The 23,439-nt window shown below is 40.8% G+C and overlaps 2 protein-coding genes across 2 annotated transcripts in view; both read left to right on the top strand.

The window, feature by feature from the left end:
- Positions 1-23,439, top strand: part of LOC134826038 (uncharacterized) — a 51,704-nt gene that overhangs the window by 16,073 nt on the left and 12,192 nt on the right. The window lies entirely within an intron of this gene.
- LOC134826039 (uncharacterized) lies at positions 10,848-21,821 on the top strand. The gene is made up of 5 exons (XM_063838299.1): positions 10,848-10,971; positions 11,129-11,313; positions 14,532-14,555; positions 17,440-17,493; positions 19,207-21,821. The coding sequence occupies exon 5, from the start codon at positions 19,291-19,293 to the stop codon at positions 19,831-19,833; it is 543 nt and encodes a 180-aa protein (XP_063694369.1). The 5' UTR covers positions 10,848-10,971; positions 11,129-11,313; positions 14,532-14,555; positions 17,440-17,493; positions 19,207-19,290; the 3' UTR covers positions 19,834-21,821.

Here is a 23,439-nt window from a genome sequence, read left to right on the forward strand (position 1 = left end):
CTCACTACGATAAAAATAAGACATATGTATAACATAGTATAATATAAATATATAACATAGTATAATATAAAGCCTTTTAAATTGCTCTAATATTCGACATTTGTAGCTTTATTTATCCAATCTTTTTATTTAGAATGAAAACAAATTCTTCGTATTATTGAGCCATGGTGGACTGGCAACAGCTGATTAAAACGCTTCCATCCCATCACATGACACGCAATAAATGCAATAGATTTATAATGTTGTTTGTTAAATACATTTCTTTTACCTAATTCCGATCACTAGTGCAACTTGAACCAATTCTAAATATCCCCACTTTCGGTTTTGAAATTCTACTGCATTGTTCTATAAAATGAAAACCACTGGTAAAACACGGCTGCTCCGAAAGCTAAAGTTGGCACTACATACAATTAGATTTGAGCATGTGGCCTTGTTTTCACTGATAACAGCGTATCCTCGCCTGATGGCGCCGATATATCAAAACATTACATGATAATATGATATTTCTATTTCCTCTCACTGAACGAGGAAGAGATGCTTCTTTCTGGATACGGCTGGATAACCGGAGCCAGAACAATGCAGGAACTCTGTGTACTATGAACAAGATGTGAGCTGGTATTACACCAATACACAGGTGTTCTCATGGTAATCACTGGTTAACCTACATAACACTATCTCTACACTCAGCTACAGTTCCGATAATTTATTCAAAGTACTCTCTCTCGTTCTCCCTAGCCCTCATTGTCATTCTCTCTCTGCCTCTCCACCCGTATGTAAGCTGTGAAATTAATGCCGTCTACGTTAGCTGCCGCATAACTGTCGCAACTTCAGTACCGCACAACTGTCGCTAAAACACAACTCTTAAACGTGGCCAAATTTCAACTCCTACACGGTTGTCTAGGTCCGGAGTTTTAAAACACTCTCTCCACCCGCTGTCTTTTTATTTTCCCGTTCCCAGTAGGCGCCACATAGTATTGTATTACCTGCCACCGTTCATATCATATGATTTTGTTTAGTCTGTAGTTGATTGCTATTTTTAATATCATGATAGCTAGTCCCGAGTCATTAGCGAGCTCAAGTCCTCCAAGTACGTTTTAGGCAGTTATACTTACCGTTTTTAGACTTTATAAGTGCGCTTTACTGGAGAGGACGGTTGTGGGATTTCCTCCAATGTTAACTCTCTCATATTCTAGTCTAATGATCTAGAGACTCCGTCTATTGCATGGGTATTTAATATATTGATACAGTTAGCAGCAGTAATGACGATATATTTTGCCGACGTTATTTTGGTCACGTGGTCGCGAAAGCTTCCCGGAATTGTTCGCCACGAGTGTGGGCTATTAAGTACACAAACTTGGCGGTTAACAGCCTGCGTACAACACTACATGTAACATATCATTCATTATTTAAAGTAGTTACTAAATCACCACTACTTCCACCTGTTTGCTTTATTAAGTTGTGTGTTTACTGGTGGTTTAATGATCAACCTAGTTTGTTATTTCACGCCCCAAGTTTTCCTAGCACAACCCTGGGATATGCCTCCCGTGTGACGATACCCAAACATGGAGATTTAGGTCTGATTATCGGCCTTTATATCGGTTCGAAACCCTAAGACAAACGTTCCTAGTACATAACCCGAGTGAAAACACATATAAATTTAAACTTATATTGCAAAGTGAGCCTCTCAAAAGTTTAGTTTAAGGGAAACACGTGACTTTTATTTTCGTTAGTGTTGACTGTTGGACCAGCCTCGCTGTTGGACCAGCCTCGCTGACCCTGAACAAGAGCTGGTGTGAAAATGAATCGTGTTTTACCGTTTAGACCACCCTGAAATATGATAATGAATGCTGTGTGAAGACGGGACTTTATCTCAAATTTGTTCGACCCAGGATGGGACCACGATCATTTTCATTAGCGGCACTAATTCATCGGGCCCTGAGTTTTAGCCTCCGGAGCCTTGCTAGGTTCTCATTCATTCTTTTACGTTCTCCCAACTGAGGCCTCACAGCAAAGTTTCATTTCTTTAATCTTTATCGTCTTCTCAGTGTCATCCTACTTTTAGTATTAATACTTTTAGTACACCTAGACCCGTATGTTGCAAATTTGACACCATTCTTGGTGATGGAACGGTGACAGAACGATTACGAGGGCTATAAAAACTCTTAAAATTAATCTTAAATTGAAGAATATTCTGTAAAAATTGATCTCTACCTTCTGTTAACGTGTTTATAATAGCCGAGCCTTAGCACTCACATAATGCTGGCCACGGCCTCTTTGAAAACTACACTTCTAGGCGAACTTTATACTACATGATAGTGCTTCATTGTGCCTTTTGGTGGTGCTATCGTGGTACAAAACATGCTGCACCCTTTTGCTTGCTTCCCACCGCCGCAGAGAGTTGAGGCTTCTATGCTAAAATTGTAAAATATCAAGTTACGATCAGCGTTCTAATAAGGGTGCATCATACCGATTCAAATAACACTTGTTTCTACTTGTTAAGTTCAATAGAAAAGGGAGATAATTTTAGCTCTGTTCCGCATGAGGTATCGTGAAATAGAAAATTGCATTGTCAGAATTAATTTTCCTATTTTTTGTACTATTTTAGCTTTAATCAATAATCAGCTTGCTGATCAAACGGCGCTCAATCAGACATCGAGCTCTCGAAAATGTACCGCTGTTCGAATCACTTTCAGATCCCACAGTCCACACCCACCTTTATTCCCGAACTAAGACGTACCCATAATGTTCATGTGACAACTGACACACCATTACATCAATGCAATTTTAAACTCTAAAAACGCACTACAATTTATTGATCTGGAATCATATTTCTTTGTGGTATGCGGGAGCCATTAGAGCACGTGACCAATATACAGCCGCGTCACTACAGCACGCATCATGCCATCCCATGAATACCTTGTCATGTCACTGCCTCCCTTGTAATTCAATATATTTTATCAGTGGTAAGCTGTTCAACTAATCACTTTATCACCAAAGTTCAATATTCAGCTTTACACTCCTATTCCTGTTCCCTCCTCAAGTCAGTCCTGTTTCTCTCTGACCTCCTGTTTCTTAGTCCGCTGCTGCTGCAATGTCTTAATTTTGAATTGCAGCACGTGTATGATATTCTTAACGTTCGGCTGAGTACCACTGGTTACTTTTGTTGTTCATTTTGTTAGTTAAACTTTTGTGTGGCACATACTAATTATCGTTAAACAAGAACGTTTAATAGTTGTTATTCAGGGTCGTTAGCTAAATAGTTTGTTGCGATGCTCAACACAGTTTATATATTGTGACAGTTAAAAATTGGATTCAGCTAAATAAGGGGTTAATGGAAAAGTGACTAAATGGCTTAAATTAACGATCCAGCTTACTGTGTTGGCTAACTTCCACTTCATGCTTATCCAGGGCAATTATCTTGATATAGTTGATTAACCATTCGACTATGATGATTAAGATAGATAACTATAAAACCAGCTGTCACCGATGAGTATTTAAAGCTATCTTGGGAGTGAACAAAACGTGGGGATGGAAACGTGGGGATGGAAACGTGGGGTTTTATTAGCACAAGTTCCCTATACAAATACTCCTTCTTCTTCCCTCACCAAGCTCTACCACCCAACATATCTACCTCTCCTCATTCCTTGAATCATTTCAATGCTCATTTTCGAAATTCACTCACATTTTCAAAAAATCCAGCTCTAAAATACAAGCTCACTAAGTTTGACTTAGTAAGCTTTTATCCTTATTTTATCCATGTTGTCCGCTTGTGCAGCCCTCACACTCCTTTACAATCCACACGTGACGGTACACGTGGCTTGATGCCTTCATGTCAGCTTCTATATTGGAACTGTCTGGAGGATCGTTACTGATCTAATAGGACGGAATGCCGTGAATTCCTCACCTAAAAAGATAAGTGGCAAGGCTAAACTGTTGGCCCCGAGTTTGACAAGTGGCAGACCCTGGAGCTGAACCCAGGGCTGGTGGAGCGGCGACCAGGACCCTCTTTAAACTTGCTGTTAATTTAAAAACATATATACTTAAGAGGCACCAAGTATAGCGGAGGGGAAACAGTCAGGCTGACTGACTAGTCCCTTCCAAGTATGTCTAAACGATTCGGAGTTACTTTAATGATTTAAATCATTGTTTGATCGTTTATTGCTATTAAGCATCTCCTTAATGGATTGTAGGCATGTTTTTTGATGAGACCTGAACATGCCCACTTCTTTCAGGACATGCCGCTCTTTCTCTCCATTCTCGAGAAAACTGCCCGGCTTATCTTTACAAATATTCCGTTCAAAGTGCCCATTTTATGTGTTAGTTCTGCAATATATTCCCGGATATGCTGTAACGGTACCGATTGAAAGTAACCAATCACCTGCATTGGCAGCCTCACCTGATGGCCGACCCTCCAATAGGTGAGGAGATATGAGGTCAGGTGACCGGTCCTCGCCAAATGCCAATGATGGAGCTGGCGGTTCTAATGACTGTGCTAATTAAATGGATAGAATGTTACACCAAATAACCTTGTTCCAATTGATACTTGGTGTTCATCACGTGAGAGGTGAGGATTCATTTTATCCTTCATTTGGTGACCCAGTAATCCCATTCTTAATTTTTATCTCCGTCCGATTGTAGTCTTATTAAATAATGACCATATCTTGTTATCGATATTCCCCCGATATTCAGTAATGTTACCCACCACCATCTCGTCATATTACCTTATACTGGCGACCTTGTGACCTATTGGGTGTCATTACTCATTACCCAAAAATATAAGCGCCTTTTCGTATTATAACCACTTACCACCGCACAAATAAGAAGGTCGTTTTGTTTGCATTTCTAATCATAGATCGTTATCTTTGTCAGCGTGTGCCGAGTCACGCTATCTTCAGTCTTATCTTACTTACACGCGTGTGTTTTATCACGGCAGGAGAGCTATCTGTTGTATCTTTATCTTTACTTTTGCACGCGTTTGATTTGCTGAGTAACACCTGTACATGTAACTTCAGCTTCTGATCATTTATCTCCCAGCTTACTGCTACAATCTACCATGATGTGTGTATTAAGATTGAAGTTGTAACTGCAGTCGGTTTACACTGATCATGTACTTGTATGTTGTACATCGCATGCTTTTTACAGTTATACTGGGCATTAGTGGTCCAATATCTGCAACTGTGTCGCTGGTATGATCAGTTCTATAGTTAGTATTAAGCTTTAAAGTTATATAAGTTTGCTACATTCTTTAGTCGTAGTCGCTGGTTCTAATTTTTTGAAGATTTAACAACGTTTATTTTTTACCGTTTCTCTTCGATTCTCAACCATTTTAAGCAAAATGTTGTCTTCCCAACAAAGTAAATTAAGTCCGTTTTGACATGTGACAGCCCTAAATCAGATGTGACCAATCGGATGTAAGGATCGTCACCAATGACAAAACGGATACGGGGATTGTCAATGTCATACACTTGCTGCGACTCGTCGAGAATAGCTATCCTATAATTGCAGAACCTAACCCCTAAGCCACAGTCTTTTCCGAATTCCGTGTTGTTCCTGATTTTGTTATAATATAAACACACCAGTCTTGCCAAACAGTTTTATTTTTGAACCTAGATTCTTATCTGGCCTCTGCGAAATGAAAAATGAAATTTGAAACTAAAATACATCCGATTTTTAAGTTCATTGAACATAATTTCCTCCGTGTTTTGCGATTTGTTCTATGTATTCTAAAAATGGTTGCTGGTTCGAAAATTGAGCCTTCCGAATCTGCGAAACGTGCCCTATTTCATTCGAATTTATGGAATAACCTGGTATTTAATAGCATTAGCTAAGATAATGTGTCAGAATTCGGTACAGGTCAATTACCTTCCCGAAATTTGTCAAAAACCAATTAATTTATGCCATATGATTACAATTGTCGACTAACCTCAGGATGGCTTCCTCAAATAATTGCGTAATGGACATTCTGAACGTAGTTTGAAATGGTTTCCCACAAGAATCGACAACTCATAAGTTTCGTTATCAGTATTGAACATGTTTGTCAGATAACCTCACAGATCTTACCTTCAATAGGAGTATTAGAAGGATACCGTACATCCGCAGTAATCAAGGTACCATATGAAGAACGAACCTGAATATCGGCTACTGTCAATTTATTATGGGAACATCAAGAATTTACACGACGGCCGACATGATGAGGAAAGCTTTCAGTTTATACTGGAAGCAACCTTAAATTATTAACGTTGTGAGAAATTCTAAACTAATTTCTAAACTTCGGACGCTGTCGAACTTGAGCCCTATAATGAGAAGTGTGGCAGGTTTCCCTGTTGACCTTTTACGTCAGTCAACGGTTAAACTCAGCTGAGCCTTTCTTTCACACGAGAAAATCACGAGAAGGCATGTTTATGTGCCTTTAATTTACCTCTCATCTAACTCTGATATGAAAAGTTGATCAAGATTACTTTAAATATCATATTAATCTTACCCAACAGAAACCGCCAACTAAAGTTTGATTGGTCGTCAAACGATCGAATATGACTTTACAAGTGACGATGCTAAACGCTACATTCTATATGCTATCAGCTAATAGTTTATATTTTGAGAAATGTTTTTAATGGGCAGTTTATACCCCTTCCTAACTATGAGTTGTGTAGGGAAGTGCGGAAGTGACACAGCACCGGGGAGCGTGTACCACAGCACACGCTTCCACTACCGACTAACGTCACTAAAGACCCCGCATCAGAGTTAACGATCTAACCAGCCAAGAATTGATGCGTATATAGGTAGCCTACCCAGCTTAATTCTTGATTCTCATTTCCATCTCTCTAGTCTACTTAGAGCTGTGGTAGAGAGACGAGCTGAAAGATAGATAAGATAATTTCCTTGTATTTATTGATGTTTAGGTTCGATTCTAATTATAGTTGAGGATACTGATAGCTTATTGAGTTATTCCTTCCAGTGGTCCTCCCCAGCTCCTTTTAGTATTTAATATTTTTCTACGAATCTTCATAAACCTCAACCGCTGGAAATCTCTTAAACTTTGGATCTTGCGGTCTGATTTGTGCTTAATTAGCGGTTTGAAACGTCTAAATTAACTTCCTGGTCACCTATTAACTAACACTTGTAACGAAGGGGAGATAATTCAAGATTTTGCTGAGTAGTTGTCGCCCATGTGTTGATAGATATACTCCCGTTATATTCGGGGCGAGCACTCATATTTTATGTCGGTAGCACCAACTTCTTTTATCCGAATAGAGCACCTTATCAAGGATAATTGATTTCTTTTCTATTCTGGTATCGCACACCTAAATGTTGAGCCAACTGTTTTATTTTAGTCCATGGGCGCGACAGTAAAAATGAAATTATTTTCGTAGTCTGGGATATGCACGGACGATGAATATTTTATAACTTGTTGACAGACACTTCAGATTAGTTGGCTCCTTTAGCGCATATCCCTTTTCTCTTGCTCCATTGCTCCCAATGTCAACCCTTTCGGTTACAAGTTCGTCGTCCGTAATCTGTAAATTTGTCCCCCTTTTTAGGTCGTTTAAATCGCTGCTATCCCCATTTCTCTCCCCCTTAAAGATGGAGAGCTTAGTCCAGGAAGTTATGGTTATTATTATTTATTTGTGCAGGTCACGTTTTGTGTGGTCTCACAGTTTCGTCAAATCTGGCCCATTTTCACCAACTTTACCGCATCCTGATTTGGACACAGTCACATACTCACGATCAACGTAGCTTTCTGAGTCGTTGTTCGGTGTATTTGCTCAGGTCTAAAAATTGCCGTCTTATCTTCGCCATACCCCGATGTCTTAGTCTCGTATGTCAGAAGTGATTATATTTTCTTGTTTCGTTACATTTGAGCAGCCACTGACGTAACCCAGGGCTGTGTTTCTCATGGTCAGAATTCCGTCTTGGCATACCGCACAACTGTTCAGGTTGTCGGATAAATAAGTTTTTTCCCAGGGCTACCATGTCAACAGGCCTGACTTATCTCTCTCGGCTCACTCTGCGACTCTCACTCCCTGCAGATTCTTGACGTGAATATTAGTATAATGGTCGGGTATATAGATTAATCAGCTGCAAGGTAGTTAATAGTTAATAGCTAGCCGCTTACAGAGAGAGAGAGAGAGAGTTTGTCAGCTAACTCGAGCTGGTCTAGGTAGGTGTGGGAAAAGTGCTTGTTATTGGTGATTCTGCTGGTCCACGCTGACTTGTTGCCTCATGTTGTAAGGTTTCAACTGTTCCTCCTGCAACTGTGTCACGTGGGAGGCGAGTGAGCTGCCTGCTGTCTCGCTAATTCTGGATAAACAGTGACCTACCTCCGGTCCTAAATACGTTGTGCCCCCAACCATGGTACTCAACACTGACGTTCCTTGTGAAGAGTGATCGCACAGGCTTATTTGTCGCAAGTTCAAGGATCGATCAGCTCACTTATGAATTATTGGTGGTAACTGTCACTTTCTCGCCCGCTTGTTAACATTTCAAACTTTTTTCTTTGACAATGCCTTTGATCTTAAAAATGTCACTATTTCCTCTTCGCTTGCTATTTAACTTTTGACGTCCTTTCATCGGCGTCGGGTATAAATAGTAAACGGGTTAAATCAATATCTTGTGCGCCTCCAGCGATAATATTTTCGTTTGATCCAATATTATCTGTTCCAACGCATTTTGGATGCACCCAATTGTATTTTCTCATAAACCCATTATTCTGATTATTTTTAAGAGCGTGCGGGATAAGTATCATAATGAGAACCTGGTGAATTTACCATGCACGTGGGCATTTCAGCACGTTTAGTGTTATCATTTCATTATCAGGTGGTTTAAGGTGCATATCAAGTACTTGGTATGTCCCCGTACTTGACATGGAATGTGTCCAGCATGATAAGTGCCTCAATACCTCACATATTACCATGCATTCCGGACCAGGTCTCGGATCATCCCTGCCCCCGTATCTGCAGATCTCGTGTTGTCCAGTGAGCTGCTCTTTTCGTTGCGTCACTGTTCACGTGATCCCTGTTAGCGAATAGTGTGACGTTATCGTATCACCTCATTTCGTGGTAACCAATGAAAAGCGATCACACCTACGTAGTTATGAGAGTTGACATGTGATCTATCAAGTATGCTGGGATCACTCCTATATAACCTGGTCACATTCAAATCCTCATTAGTTTCGTTTCGCCTTCTGCACGTGCGTGTGTAATCAGTACTCTTGATTTGTATACTGCGCGTGCCGTATCCAGATATAATCTAATGATGGGAAGAAGGAGCGTCGGACCACGTTTCCTCCTTCTCGCTTATCAGATTACCAACCCTTCAGGCCTCATTTCTCCCTTTCGATCTTGCGACATTAGTTCTGGCTGCTTGAAGTTGAGCTTGTTAACCGCGATTCCTTGTCTCTTTGTGTTTCCTCTCAGAGAGGTTGCCATTTTAACTATTTTAACCATTTGATTGCTGCTTGTTATCAGGACCGCTGCCAAAAAGCCGGGCACCACTTAAAGCAAGAACCGTTCTTGTTGAAAGGGAGGGTGCAGCCAACCCCACTTAAAACTAAGCAGGGTGTATACACTTAAGGGCAATTCTAGCACGATTAGGCGCTAATTTTACACAGCAGGTAGATAGACCCCCTGCCTAGTCTGGGCCCTCACCACTGTGTAATAATTACCAGTATTCACTGTACTTCGGATACAGCTGATTGAGTTGTAGACACGTTACTGCTGCTGTTCTGCTGCAACTTTTACTGACTTTTTTGCTACTTGTTTGAAGGACTGGAGACGGCGTTTTTTCCTGTTTTGCTTCCAAACTTGCTGAGACTTTTTAGACGTTGGCTTTCAACCGGTTAAAAGTCTCCACACTAAACTGTAAACAATACTTGGTTTCTCGGGTTGTAGGATGACCCGTTATCTTGAAGGTCGTTCCACCACCCTATTATTAACACTAGTGATTCAATTAAAAACACAATCATCCCAGTATCTATGAAGCTGAGGTGATGTAGCCTGCGTTGCATTAACCAAATATTATAATACCATTGTTCGACACGCCACCGCGTTTTGTTGCTAAGGTAACTGCTCTTTCCGCGTCTTCTTTATCTTCTACATTAGATACAATTGAACTGGTGAGGAGGTCTTTGTTCTTTTTTTTTTCACTTCTCAGTGGCCTCCTCTTTTGAGTCCTTTATGAACTAATCCCGCCCTAAACCCCCTCTTGCGACATGTCATATGCTCGAAAGTAAGCCCCCTCAAGCTTTATTTGTACTGTTCACTGTTCATATAATTATAGAATTAGTCCCCTTGTGCTAGGGTAGCAGGGTTATGGAGGGGTAGTTCCGCCGCCCTTCACTGCTGATCATGGGTCTCACTATCGGTAATTGTACTACAGTCGCCGGTGTTGTTCCGTGGCAGTGCACATCCATTACCATTACTCTTATGAAGGAGCACTACTCTTCATCCGACATTATTGGAGCAGATATGGTGTGCAGGAGCTGTAACAGTACTTAATAAACATCTCTGTCACGTGTAGCGTTGCAATTACCGACCGTAATCTGATCTGATATTAATTCCTGGCACTTCTCCAGGAATTAGATTTAGGTACTCCGTGGGTCGGGAGACAGCCCCGTAGGGCTAAAGTCGGGTGCCCGTTCGGACCCTCATTCCTGCCTTACCTGCACGCTTCATCTACCCTTGTTCTTTAAAATGAGCCTTCGTTTTGTTTTCCCCCCGTTTTGTAGGATACTGTTACTGTTTGCAAGAGTTAGCTCGTGATTATTGTATTTCTTTTATTATATTAGTACTTCACGATTATTATATTTCGTTGAATATTGATAACTGAATGCTAATGACTAACTTCACCCTAGTTCAAGACAAATGCTAAACAAGTGATTATATAAGCTCGACAGATTCAGATAATGGTTCATCAAACAGTGCTAGGTCTATTCTACTCCTACCTCATTATTTCCTGCCTATCAGACAACCTTGTGTAAGTACCTTTTATTTTGATAATACAAATATTTTAATATTTTGTTTTTACTTCCGTCATAATGATATTATCAGCTCATGACAAATTTCTTCAATATTTCCATCACATTTTCTCTGCATTCTGTTCGACTCAAACTAACCGAGAATTCAACCATCAGGTACACAGTAAACGGATACAGAGACGAACGAGATAACATTGTACAGCGGAGACCTACCATCCGGACGGAGAACGACAACTTCATAATCGAGACAGACCGAAACAGAAACATTACCCTCTCTCCCGGCCCCGGAGGATACGTCAGAATCGGCTCCACCATCATCGACCCCTAACGTACCATACCAGGTAAGAATCATTCCGTCCTAGTTTATTTGATTAAGTATTTTGTGATTTTAAAAATAATTCCATTCCGCGTATTTCATCGCTTTTCAATTCAGTCGTTAGATCACACTCTTGTTGTCAATCACTTTGTTTATTTCGTTCCTCTTGATCGTCATGCTCCACTCACGTACCTCATCCCTCTGATCACACGATCACATGTTATTTTTCAACAGTCCTCCTCAACTTGACGTGTTAAATCACCTCTCTCACCAGCACTACATTCACTAACACGGACCTCACCGCCCTCCGGTGCACGCTAATACGGTGTTATCCAATGCTACTTAGCTTGTCACAACCATCGTTACACCGGACGAGACACACAGTAATGTTTTCTCTAGTATCGCTCCTCTCATCCTACTTCACAATATTTATACTTTTTAGAAACGGACTACCCGTGCACGTGTTAAGAGCGGGACCACCATTGAAAACGATAATTAGTACTGCTCACCGGTTATAAAACATATTGCACTGCGGAGAGACCGCCGCTAAGTTATTGTCGTGCATACCATGGTATTCAGCACGCTTATCTAAATCATAACAAGAGGCACGTGCACTGGTCCAGCCAATGAGAAGACGTTATTTGTCTGAGGGCAATCCAATAGGAGTATCGGAGTTGAGTGAACGTGTAGTTTAGAATGCAAGTTGGGGTAAACGTGGGTAACTGTTCGCTTCGCATCACCGGCCCTCCACTTCTAAATATAACAAGCACGAGCTACAAATATGTGCATAATGACGAATAATAATGCCGTCTAATAATTGATCTAGAATCTATTGCGGGTAACCGTAGCTACAGGTAAGTTTAACGATAACAGCACTATATTCAGTGCTGAGTAGTGATGATGGGTCCGCCGTATTCTCCCAGCTGGTTTAGCAGGTGTGAGTGGATTTACAAGGTGTAAGGTAGTCATGGTCTGATAGGATAACCGCACTTTCATTCCCATGATATGGAGCTTTCTCAGGCCACTGCCTGCCGTCGCCACGGTTCTGCAAATTTTCTGCAATCGATAAGCAAAGCAGCACGGCCGAACCGATATTTCCCACAATTATTTGCCTGCAGATTCCGAAATTCTCACAATTTAAAACTCGTTAATAGGCGAAAGCAGGGCTGTGTTGTGTTATTATGCAATCAAGTGTGAGCATTGGCAACAGCCATGTCTTGTTACCTGGCCGCAGACCAAATAGTCGGGCAGGAAGTGCGAGATGTAGACCTCCCTACTCGACAGCGAGACATCATGTTACCATCTCCGAACCATTTCATGACACCCAATCTGCCTCCGTGTGATTCTGTAACCTCCGAATTAAGAGCACCAAAACTCTCATATTTTTGCAATTATTGGCTCATCAAGCGCTGCTTATGAAACTAATTGCCATGATCTGTGGTTTACAAGTCGGTACTACTGTTAATATTTTCACCCTTCCCACGGCGAACTCACAAGTTTACCCTGAAATTTTCATTAAGTCGGATTAGCCGGCTGTCTCAGTAAGTAGGAACCTCACCAACATTTGGCGTCGGGTTAACATTTTCCCACCGGTGTAGAATCCCAGTGTCGCTGCCGAAAGTCAAGTTAGCAAGTATGAAGTGTGGTTAAGGTCACTTTGCCGAACTCCCAGGACTCTTAAACCCGCATTTAATCAGGGTTGTCATGTTTCGGGTGCGAAAATACCTCGCCGAGCTTGGTACTTGTTAGCGAAGCCTGGGATAAAGATCATTAAATTTCACGAAATATTAACCTCCATATTATTATTTCCGTGATATTTTTCCGGTGATTTTCATTTCCAGCCCGGGCAGAAGACCGCCGGCTTCAGCTAACAATCTAAACGTTCATGTAATCCACGTTAGCAAACTGTAAATCCACTGTGCTAGCTGCAAACTAGAGGAGAGCTGGCAAGGCTCCAAGTTTAGAGGCTGTGTCAGGACCTAATGAGGTAGACTTGGCTATTGTGTAGTGGTTAACTTTATCTTCTCTGCTAACTAATTGTAGCAGGGGTGATGCAAATCTGGAGCACATCAGGGAACTCATGTGTATTCTTTGTATACAATAGAAAGTTTCCTACACACATCAGTTTGTCTACATGTGTAGTCGTGTACATGGTAGAGAGTATAGGGTACTGGTAGAACTTGGTGATTTAAACCATTTCAACCATCAGGCTTAGAGGGATTTAGTTTCCTGGGGTCCAATTATCAGCACCTTAGTTAGCATGAACTTCCCGAAATTGATGGGTGTTTTCACCGCACATTACTTCACAGGTTCACACCGTCTAAATACCCAGGCTCCACCTAGGGTGAGTTTTCGGGGCCTCCAATCCTGGTAACCTTTCATTAAACCGCCCTTCTGAATAATCTTAATCTCTTTATGTGTTCTCACAGTCATTAAAATTTTCTTTATGGGAAGTTTTTGAATGACGATGATGATTAATCTCTGTGCAAATTATGAGCAGTTTATGATCAGAGTGGGGATGGTAGAGGAGGAGGTATACCTTAATTGAGAGGTAGAACCTGCACTGTAGAAATGTAGTAGTCATGATACCTACATACACATTATTAGAGCCGCACTATTGGCACGTGCGCTGGCCCCCTGCCAACAACTCATGACGTACTGGGATCGTACTCTACCTTCTATCTGTCAAGTCTAGACTGCTCGCACACTTCGACCTGCAGTCACAAACACTGGCCAATGACAGCGTTGTATTCCGATCACGTGATGGTTTAGGGCCAATCAGAGAGCTCAATGGGAGCTAGTCAAGTTTTACAAATTAACTGGTGGTACAAGTTGGCCCCCTATAGTGGTTGTAAATGTTACTGAGTTACAAGTAGGAGTGTGTAGGAGGTCTCTATTGAGCACCATCATCAGCTGCACTATACTCTTACTTAGAGAACTACTAGGGGACATATGACATAGTGTACCGGTATTCAGTTTTATAATTGCCATTTAAAACGACACCCTACCCCCATTACTCAGTAAACTCAAGACCCATTCAGTGCTCCACAGCCTGTCACGTGACCACTTTTCAGCCAATTACAGTTCGTCATTTAATCACGTGACGTCCACTTTATGACCGATAAAGATAAGGCTCATGCACCTGCCAACATTCACCTCTTCTTTTTACATGCTTTATCACATACCAATGATAATCATTACTGTATATATTACCATTATCGCTAACCGATATTACTCTTTCAGAACACTCAGAACAGTAACAATCAAGTGAGTTGAGCTACCATTTTATCAAAGTTATTTTTTATTACATCTGATATATCGTATTTCACTATTTCTGCAATTGTTTTGATATACACTATCTGCCCCTACACGCCCTGCTCCATAATAAAATATAAACTACCCCGATTTCTGAGCCAAAGTGCCCTCACTGAATTCGAGCCCCTTTGGAAGCTCCATAACTGCTTGACCAATCAGAGCTGAGTATTTGCATCACGAGATATTAGATAACCAATTATGAGAGGGAGATGTTGGCACGAGTATATTAGTGGGGGAGGGTAGAGGTGAAACCCTGGAAATTAAACATACAGCATGCTATTTGATGATGTTATGGTTTTAGAGACGCACCTGGCAGATTAATGGCCCGCCTATTATATTGTGTGTCAAATAGTACGATGTGGTAACCTCACCATCTCTTACTTCAAATTAATCTCGCATTTCACTCTTATTAATCTTCACAAATGCAGCCAAATCCGCAGATCACCGAGGATTTTCCATTTGAATGAGTGCCAAACCACAAAGAATGAACTGCACGTGGGACTGCGGAATGTGCACGTGTATCATTGGAATGTGCACGTGCAGTTTGCAACCAACCCTGCAACCCACTTTCATTCGATATTCCTCTCAGCAGGGGTCCACAAATGTTAGAAGTTCGTGAAAACTACGTGCAATAAGATTATTGGCCAATGATTTACTGCTCAGAATGTCAGTTCTGACTGCACTGCAATTCAGTAAAGTGTCTTTCAATCCAGGAGATTCTGTCAATGTTCATTGGTAAATCCTGTACAAATCCTCTATGAATTACAAGTTATCTTGTTATGACCATGATAAGTATGACCTTACATCGCCCTAAACATAAGCAGGGTCCCTCAGCAGTGGTCACAGGAATCCTCCATTCCTCCCCGCACGGCCCACTCTTTGGTCATGATGATGACTCGGAGTGCGGTGCGGTGAGAGTCCTGCGCTGAGTCTCTTATCACGTGTCCTGCCCATCCCTCTCTACTTCACTTTGTTATTGTTAAATGAGGGCTGCTCTCTCATTGCACGCCTGGTGTGGTAATGTGGCTGCATTGTTAAGCAACTAGCACCATTTTCAAGTACTTTAAAACAGTCTGCTTGTCGAGATAGTGCTATCGAAAATATCGTGTGCTGTGTTACATAGATTCCATAAATAAAGTACATGCTTCTTCCAAATATAATTCATGTTATTGAAAACACAAAGGGCATTCTTGAGGATACTAGACTCTGATTTCCTTGTCCATTGTACTGGATCTCATCAATAGGATCTCGTAGTAGCCAATAAAAATTAAAACTTATCCATGCCACTGAAATATCTTATTATTTCTTCAAACTGATAATATCCATGAAATATTACAGCAGATTTGACATTTACACTATATTTACACTACATGGAGAAGCTGTAATTTAGCCGATAATTTTACACCCACGCTCGATAAGGAAATGCTATCATTTGACAGGAAGTTCTCTTTTGCACCTCTTCAGACACCCTACCACGTGACATAATCACGTTACCATGGTAACTGTCACCTGGCCCTCATTCTCATCGCTGATTGGGTCTCAGCTTGAAATGCTGGAGATGCAGCTTGCGGGGGTTTTGGTACGATTCTTGCCGAGAAAATTACCGCCAGATTTTCCTAAAAATACACCACTAATAAAAGGGGTGTAGAGGGAGAAACCGTTGTCAGCAGCTGAGAGATGGGTTGTGATAGAGAGCTCCCATTGTCAGAAATTGAATAGGTGCTTCCTGACAGTCTGTCCCTCATGACATGGGACATTCGGACAATTAATAGAGCTGATAATTCACTGCGATCTAATTCGGTAGAGATTGGAATTTCGACACAAAGTGACAATGAGATCCAATAATTCCCACCGAACCATCATTGTAAGATTGACCTAGAATTGATCCCTGTATCTTCCAATTGGTCCTATTATCACTCCATCTTATCGCTGATTGAGTCTGCCGATTCTCGATTAAACAATAATTTGCTCCATTCATCACATCATCACCACCAATTTCATTGCTATTTTCGGACTACTCACAATTCGCCTCCATAAGAGAGCTAGCCTACCTCCGCAAACAATTCTACTATTTTATGTACTAGGTATCTAGAACATACTAATCCACATAATGTGTGCCCTCTATACTAAACTCACTAATCCTTAATGTGAGCCCCTCTAAACACGCACACACACATTGGTGCCAAGGCAGTGGCTGACTTGAGGTGTATTTCACATTCCAGCAGCTGCCCTAACACCCTCTACCCTTACCCTCAGCCTCAGGGTCCTTCTCTCCCCCCGTGTTTATTAATTAATAATTAACTGAGAGTGACGTTTAGAGGACGTTATAGCTGTAGAGGGTGTGATTAGCGCATGTTTTACGATGGTGTGTGTGTTACCCTCAATAACACTCAGAGATTAAGATTGGGTCTGTTAAAACTTTACAACAAACGTTTAGAGGTGTTTAGGTAATGGGGCCCATCAGTCAATAGTAATGTTCGTGATATGAGCCCAGGATTTAAGTTAGGAGCTTCTTTTTAATAAGTGGCGGCCGTGATATCTAATAAGATAATAGATCAGCTGATGAGAATTGAGAGCTCAAATAATAAGCTAGAAGTTAGAGTTCAGCTTTAATTTAAACGGTGCTCAATGTACCAACATTCAAATTACCTACTCTAGCTTTAGTACCTCTTACACAAAAATAGAAAGTATGATACACCACGTACCAGAGTACGTGACATTCGGAGCTTCCAAAGGAGATCGTCACAATCCCTTAAATTTTGGGATTACCCCCGTATTCTATATCAATATCGTAGTATAACATTAGTCAATGATCACTAACCAACATTATTTTCAGGCTAACCCCGGACCTCCTGGAATTCAAGGGCCTCGCGGATCAACTGGACCCAAGGTAAGCATTTTAACTGCCTAACAAGCAAATTCCTACTGATTCGTATATTGAGTGTCGTCTTTGTATTGCTAATTGGTCTGTTACTGTTGTTGTTTTAAAGAGTTCTGTGTCGCGTGCCACTGTTTCAATTTACTCTTTGTCTCAAGTTCAAGCTGGCACTACAAAAGAAGTAGCTCTGTGTTTTACCGTTAACAAATACTCGTGACGTGGTCATCTGTACTTGAAAAGTGGAGAATATAACCACACACAGATCACGTGGGTGTCCCCTGATATCAGCTCACTGTGTTGGTTTCCCTGAGGCAGGTGGTGGAGCAACCACTAACCTGTTAAACACATTGATTACTACAGCTAGTAATCTTGGGGGCAATCTGCGTACGAGCCCGTTTAAACGTTTGTATGCAATCAAGGTAGTTTAAAGTTTAAACCAGAGCCAGTCTTCTCCAGTAGCCTCAGGGTTGTTTACACGGTGATCTAGAGTGATCTAGGTTAATCGTCCTGACTCCCTAGTACTGTGCCCTAGTACTGCACTCTACTCAAACATAGAAACAGGGGATCTCATGTAGAGGAAATGTAGAGGGTGTATTTGTCGAGTTCCAGGTCCCATTGTTTTGGTGCATTGTTTGAAATCCTGGGGCCGCTATAATACTGACAGGGATGTCTTGGAAGGTGTCTGTTCAGCCCGGCCAATCACCGTACGGAATCACGTCACGTGATGCAAAATGGGCCAATGAGAGCCCCTGATTATGTCACGTGGCAGTCTGTAGGGAATGTCCTGTGTCAATGGGTAGGAAGCGATTGTTAACAGTAATCCTCATAATCCACAGCTATTAACAAGGCCCAATTATCGATTGGATAAAGTACCTTTAATTAAAGTTAATTCTCGACGCTTCCTATTGGTTCAGAGCTGTACTAAAAGGGGAAGTTGCGGCTTTTGGATTGTTGTCATGAAAACCACATGACCTTTTCATTTGTCACGTGACCTGTCTTCTTACTTTCTAGCTGCTTAACCCTTCCTACAGCTTAATTAGCTGGACTTGCTCTGCATTTAATGCCATTAATCTAAGAGGCTGACCCCACAAATATGAATCGTCAGGCATTTTCCTTGGGAAAGAAATTCACATGGTTTTAAAACTAGTAAAAAGGTCCTGTAATTCTATCTCATTTTGTCGTCACTGAATTTTAATTCCCACGAACTTAAGCTTATTGATTAAGTCATCTAACTTCAGTTGACACTGCGATTTGCATAGCATGTTTAAGTTCTTCTTACGTTATTAGAAAAATGCCAAGTCATTCATTTGAAATTGAACACCATTCCAGATAAATCACTGGCCATATTTTGCGACCCATAATAAAATATTCACTTCCCGGGGCCGTGTCCCTAAATATTCCAGAACTCTCCCTCTCACACCGAGAATCGCCCATAACAAGGCCAGAGTAAGGTCCCACGGTTCAATTCAGATAAGAATTAATAAAATTAGACGGAACATTCCTCCGTTAAAACTCCCCAATAACCTGAGTCTATTTATAGTCTTTACGAACTGCAACCTGTTGGCTAGTCGAGCCATGTGTCGTATACGCGTGTGATGTGTCATCTTGTATGCTAACGTCAGTTCTGTTTTCACATAATTAATTAACCATTGTTGTGTTGTTAGAGCCGTGTTGTAACAATATATATCAGAGAGTGACATGTTATTAACTCTCCATCTCCCCCAGGGTGAACCCGGTAACCCAGGAAGCCCAGACACCGCTCAAGATTTGCTCGCCAAGTTGGCTGCAGAAGGGCTCGATCTGAGGAGCATGCTGCAGGACATCAAATCACTCAGAGATGAGATTGAAGACCTCAAGAAGTACTCACTGAAGGGAACCTACCCTGCTCTCTTTGAGTTCTACAACAACAAGTACGGAGTGAGGTACAACTCCAGCGTCAAGTTCGGTCATTCTGGTTTGATGATCATGACGGAGGCGGGCGGAGTGCTCTTCGGTCAGCACATCAAAGCTAACGACCTGGCTAGCGGCACAACCTACGCCATCACCTTTTATCTGAGCTCCCATTCTGACGAGGAGAGATCCATAGACGTACAGATAGCAGGCAGCGATCAGACTTCTCTCTACGTGGACGACAGACTGGAGATAAAGTGCGGCGACGGAGACGCCACCTTCGCTTCGTGCAGACTCAATATCCCTGTTGGGGACTTCAAACTGACTCTCGTGTGCTCAGACACTCAAGATGTTCTCGAGAGCATCGGCTTCGACGCCAACTGGCTGACCTATAATAATCTCAGTATCGATTGGACTACCATGAATAGGGTGTGGAGGAAGTCACCCGACTCACAGCGGTAGAGGCGACCGTCCTTCTTTAAATAATTCCCCTAATTTATTATTTTTTGTTTAAGTTGATGGAACAAAAGACTTATCAGAACGCATAAGCCCGGCTACCTTTCATTGGGTAAATTAGTTGATGAATTAATTAATTGAATTGAGTTAATTAATTTTATCAATTAGTTCAGCTGTGGGCCGTTGAGAAGGTTATTACAGACTTTGATGATACAGATTAAACTGTTGTTTGCCACCAACTTCAGGCACCTTAGATACAAGATAACATTATTTCTTATCAATCAGTTATTAACTACGTAGTAAAATGTGTATCTTCAAAATTGACTTATTTGTTAGATGATAGTTTACTCTTATAGTCGTAAGCTAATGACAAGGCTTCGTTTCGAGAAGAATCTGTTCGCTCGCACCATCTTAAATCTCGTGTAAACTGTTTAAAGATAAGGACTTGATTGAAAACGAATGGTTTTAACGAGAAAATGACCGAGTTTTAAGTGATTCTTCGCGTTAGCTGCTGCTTTCCATAAATTGGATTTTAGGTTAACGTTTTAACCGAGCAATATACATGGAGCCAGAAGAATAATTTATGATATTTTCGGTTTTCAAGACGAATGTGATTTTAATTACAAATTATTTGATTTAAGATAATTTTCTATGAAGTTTGTTCGCTCACACACGCTTACTTATTCGTCCTTTGCTCTAAAATAGGGAGTATATTTGAACTTTAGTCAGCCCGGATTTGGTTTTGGGAAATGATGTGTTTCGTTAACCCGATATTTGCAGCCTTTATTATGAAAGGCATCTATTTGTTGTTTGCTTTGAAATGTTTGTTTGACAATGTTTTAAGTTACCCCGGAGATGAATGATATATAATTTAATCTCATACGTGATCGTATAATGATAATGATGCTAGGTCCAAGCTTTATTTATGAACAGATATGATCCACAGACAAAGATCGATAGTCACATGCTTTTTTCTAATTTTTTTACACATAACGTATATACGATTTTTACTTTTTTACACGACACATGTTCGCAGTTCGTGTGCGCGGTGTCCCATGTCGTCGCGCAGCACGTGCGTGTCTATGATGCCCAATTACTGCCGGTTGTTTTGAACAGATAGATATAATATGTGAGTTTTTAAGAGAAATGTAATATATTAAGCTTACTCTAAACTATGTTAAGTTGAATTAAGTTTCACGATAATATCAAATGAACGATATTCGTATTGAAGAAGATGACGTTTCATCTTGGGAGTTTTCCCTTTCATTCATAGTACACTAACCTTAATCACACTAACACATTTTGATACACGTATGATATAAACTGCTGTGAGATCTTATTAATTATTATTCTTATAAGAAAATTTTATTCTGTAAAAGTTTTCTAGTCGTACTCCACACGTCCTCATACAACATGTTTTGAGTTTGGTTTTGATTTTAACGATGCGTTTGTTTCCCACATGTCACGAAGAAAATGAAGCGTTATAAGCTGATGTGAACGAGTCGCCATTACGTCTTACTCTTACAATACTATTATTTGGTTGATAAATTTCTCCCAGAGCACCTTCTCAGATTCATAATCTTTCCAAGAAAACGGGGGACAGAAACTTCCCCGTGTCACTTGAATAGATTCTTGTCCTTGAACATAAACCTTTTAGCCCAGTCTAGTTGATTCCTACTACATTTGATTTGGGGAAGAGTCCTGAATCATTTGGCAGTGGTACTTTGAGCCAAATACCTCATTAAATAACGCTGCAAACCCACTTCCTCTAACAATTTATTTTTGGGTCAGGAAGTTGTTACTGACCACTTCCTAAGATATAAAAACTAATTGTGCTCATGTACTAATGAAGTAGCGGCGACTCCCTCACATCTTAACCCTGTAGCTGCTTAAAGTCAAGCCTGGTTCCCTGTATTACTGTTATGAATTTTTGTTGTATTATTTAATCTATGTACATATTTTCCTATACATTGATTGATTACTTTTCAAATTCATGAATTTTATTACTTGTTCTCAATTAAAATTAATAAAAATCCAGAAAAGTTGTCCCTGGATTTCCAACTGATTTCCAACAAACAGCAAAGCATTACGAAAAAGCTCTTATTGCTATTCTCTGGATAAAGTGACATTTTAACCATAAGATATAATTCACTTGTGATTCGCAATTAGCATAAAAAATATGTCTATCTTTGCTGATTTCAAATAAAATACCGGGAGACCTCAACATGAGTCCAGAGGGTAGAAGAAAACTCTAATTTGATAGTTTGTGATCGGAATAACAAATACCACTACGGCCGTTGCCTGGCTGTCAGAATCATTCTGCATTCTGATGCTGGACATGATGGATAGTTTTTTTAAATGAGGCTGGAACATCGCGTCGAGTATCTGAAAAGTCCAAGGTTGCCTGAGAGGTTACTGGGCCGCGCTCAGCCTGTCATTCCGCCTAATCTCTATGTTTATGAACATAATAGCCTGAGGTCCCCAGGTAACCTGAGAGGCATTTCTAACTACTGGAGATGCACTTCTGGACTTCAAGGAAGCAATCTAGTGCAATAAAAGTAACGATGTAGGTATAAATCTATTGGTGCCGCACGAAGCAGACGGGAAGGGCATCTCCAAAGTTTAGCGTGTTGAAGTCTAAACGCTATTAAATTTAGGACCTGCATTGATGGCTGCCGGACACAATTTATGCACATAAAGCTAAAAGGCCAAGAAAATTTTAGTCAGCTGTCGAAGAAGCCTTCCAGGTTGGTCCGTTATTTGATTATGACACACCCTCAAATACTTCGCAACATGACAAAGCATATATTAATATATCAATATTTTTGTTAATGAGCTCATATGACAAAATGAAACGCCTTTAATTTTTGTTTTACTGGAAAACTGTCTTCCCAGTGCCCAGGAATCCTTACCGGCTGGGAAACGTGCTCCAGGTAATGATTTCTTTATAGCATGCTGACTTGGCGGCGCTCAGTCTGTCATTCGGCTGCAGCTTCAATCTATTTATAAACAGAAAAAACCTGAAGTCCCCAAGTAATAGCATACTTGTCACCGCGCGCGCCTACAAATTTCACCCGTCCTCCATCCTCGTGACCAAATTCAAATTCCAGCATTCTGAGTTCTGATTGGCTGAATAAATGTCAAATACTGCAAGCGCAAGTTAATTCCGTCACAATGAGTACCTATTTTATGTACATTTTTATTTAGTCATCTAGATCTTTTCCCGCTCTAATGTGTGGGTATATAGTACTTGATTGTTGATCATTATATTTGATATTAGTTGGAGACCAATTGAAAGTCTCACTTCGTCGCTGACTATCATCAAACATTTTGATTTTAACTGGCATAGAAGTCATTAGCTTCTAAACTGCCTTACATCGCTCCTTATATTTATTAATCGCTTGCCCAAATTTTAAGAAAATCTTGTTAAAAGGCCAAGGCCCTTTGAGTATGAAATTTATATAAATCAGTGTATTTTTGGACGCTGATTCCGAATCACCCCGCCCCCCCCCCCCCCCCCCCCCCCCATAACATAGTAGGGTAAAAATGCTTTCCTGGAGAATTATGGGCAAAAAACCGTTTTGGTCACGTGACAGGCTAGTAAAACATGAA

This window comes from Bolinopsis microptera, chromosome 1 (genome assembly GCF_026151205.1).
Source record: "Bolinopsis microptera isolate Bmic1 chromosome 1, MBARI_Bmic_1.0, whole genome shotgun sequence".
Taxonomy (NCBI): Eukaryota; Metazoa; Ctenophora; class Tentaculata; order Lobata; family Bolinopsidae; genus Bolinopsis; species Bolinopsis microptera.

What these genes read in the sequence shown, in the direction of transcription:
- LOC134826039 (XM_063838299.1), top strand. Translation starts at nt 19,291, where the DNA reads ATGCTGCAGGACATCAAATCACTCAGAGATGAGATTGAAGACCTCAAG.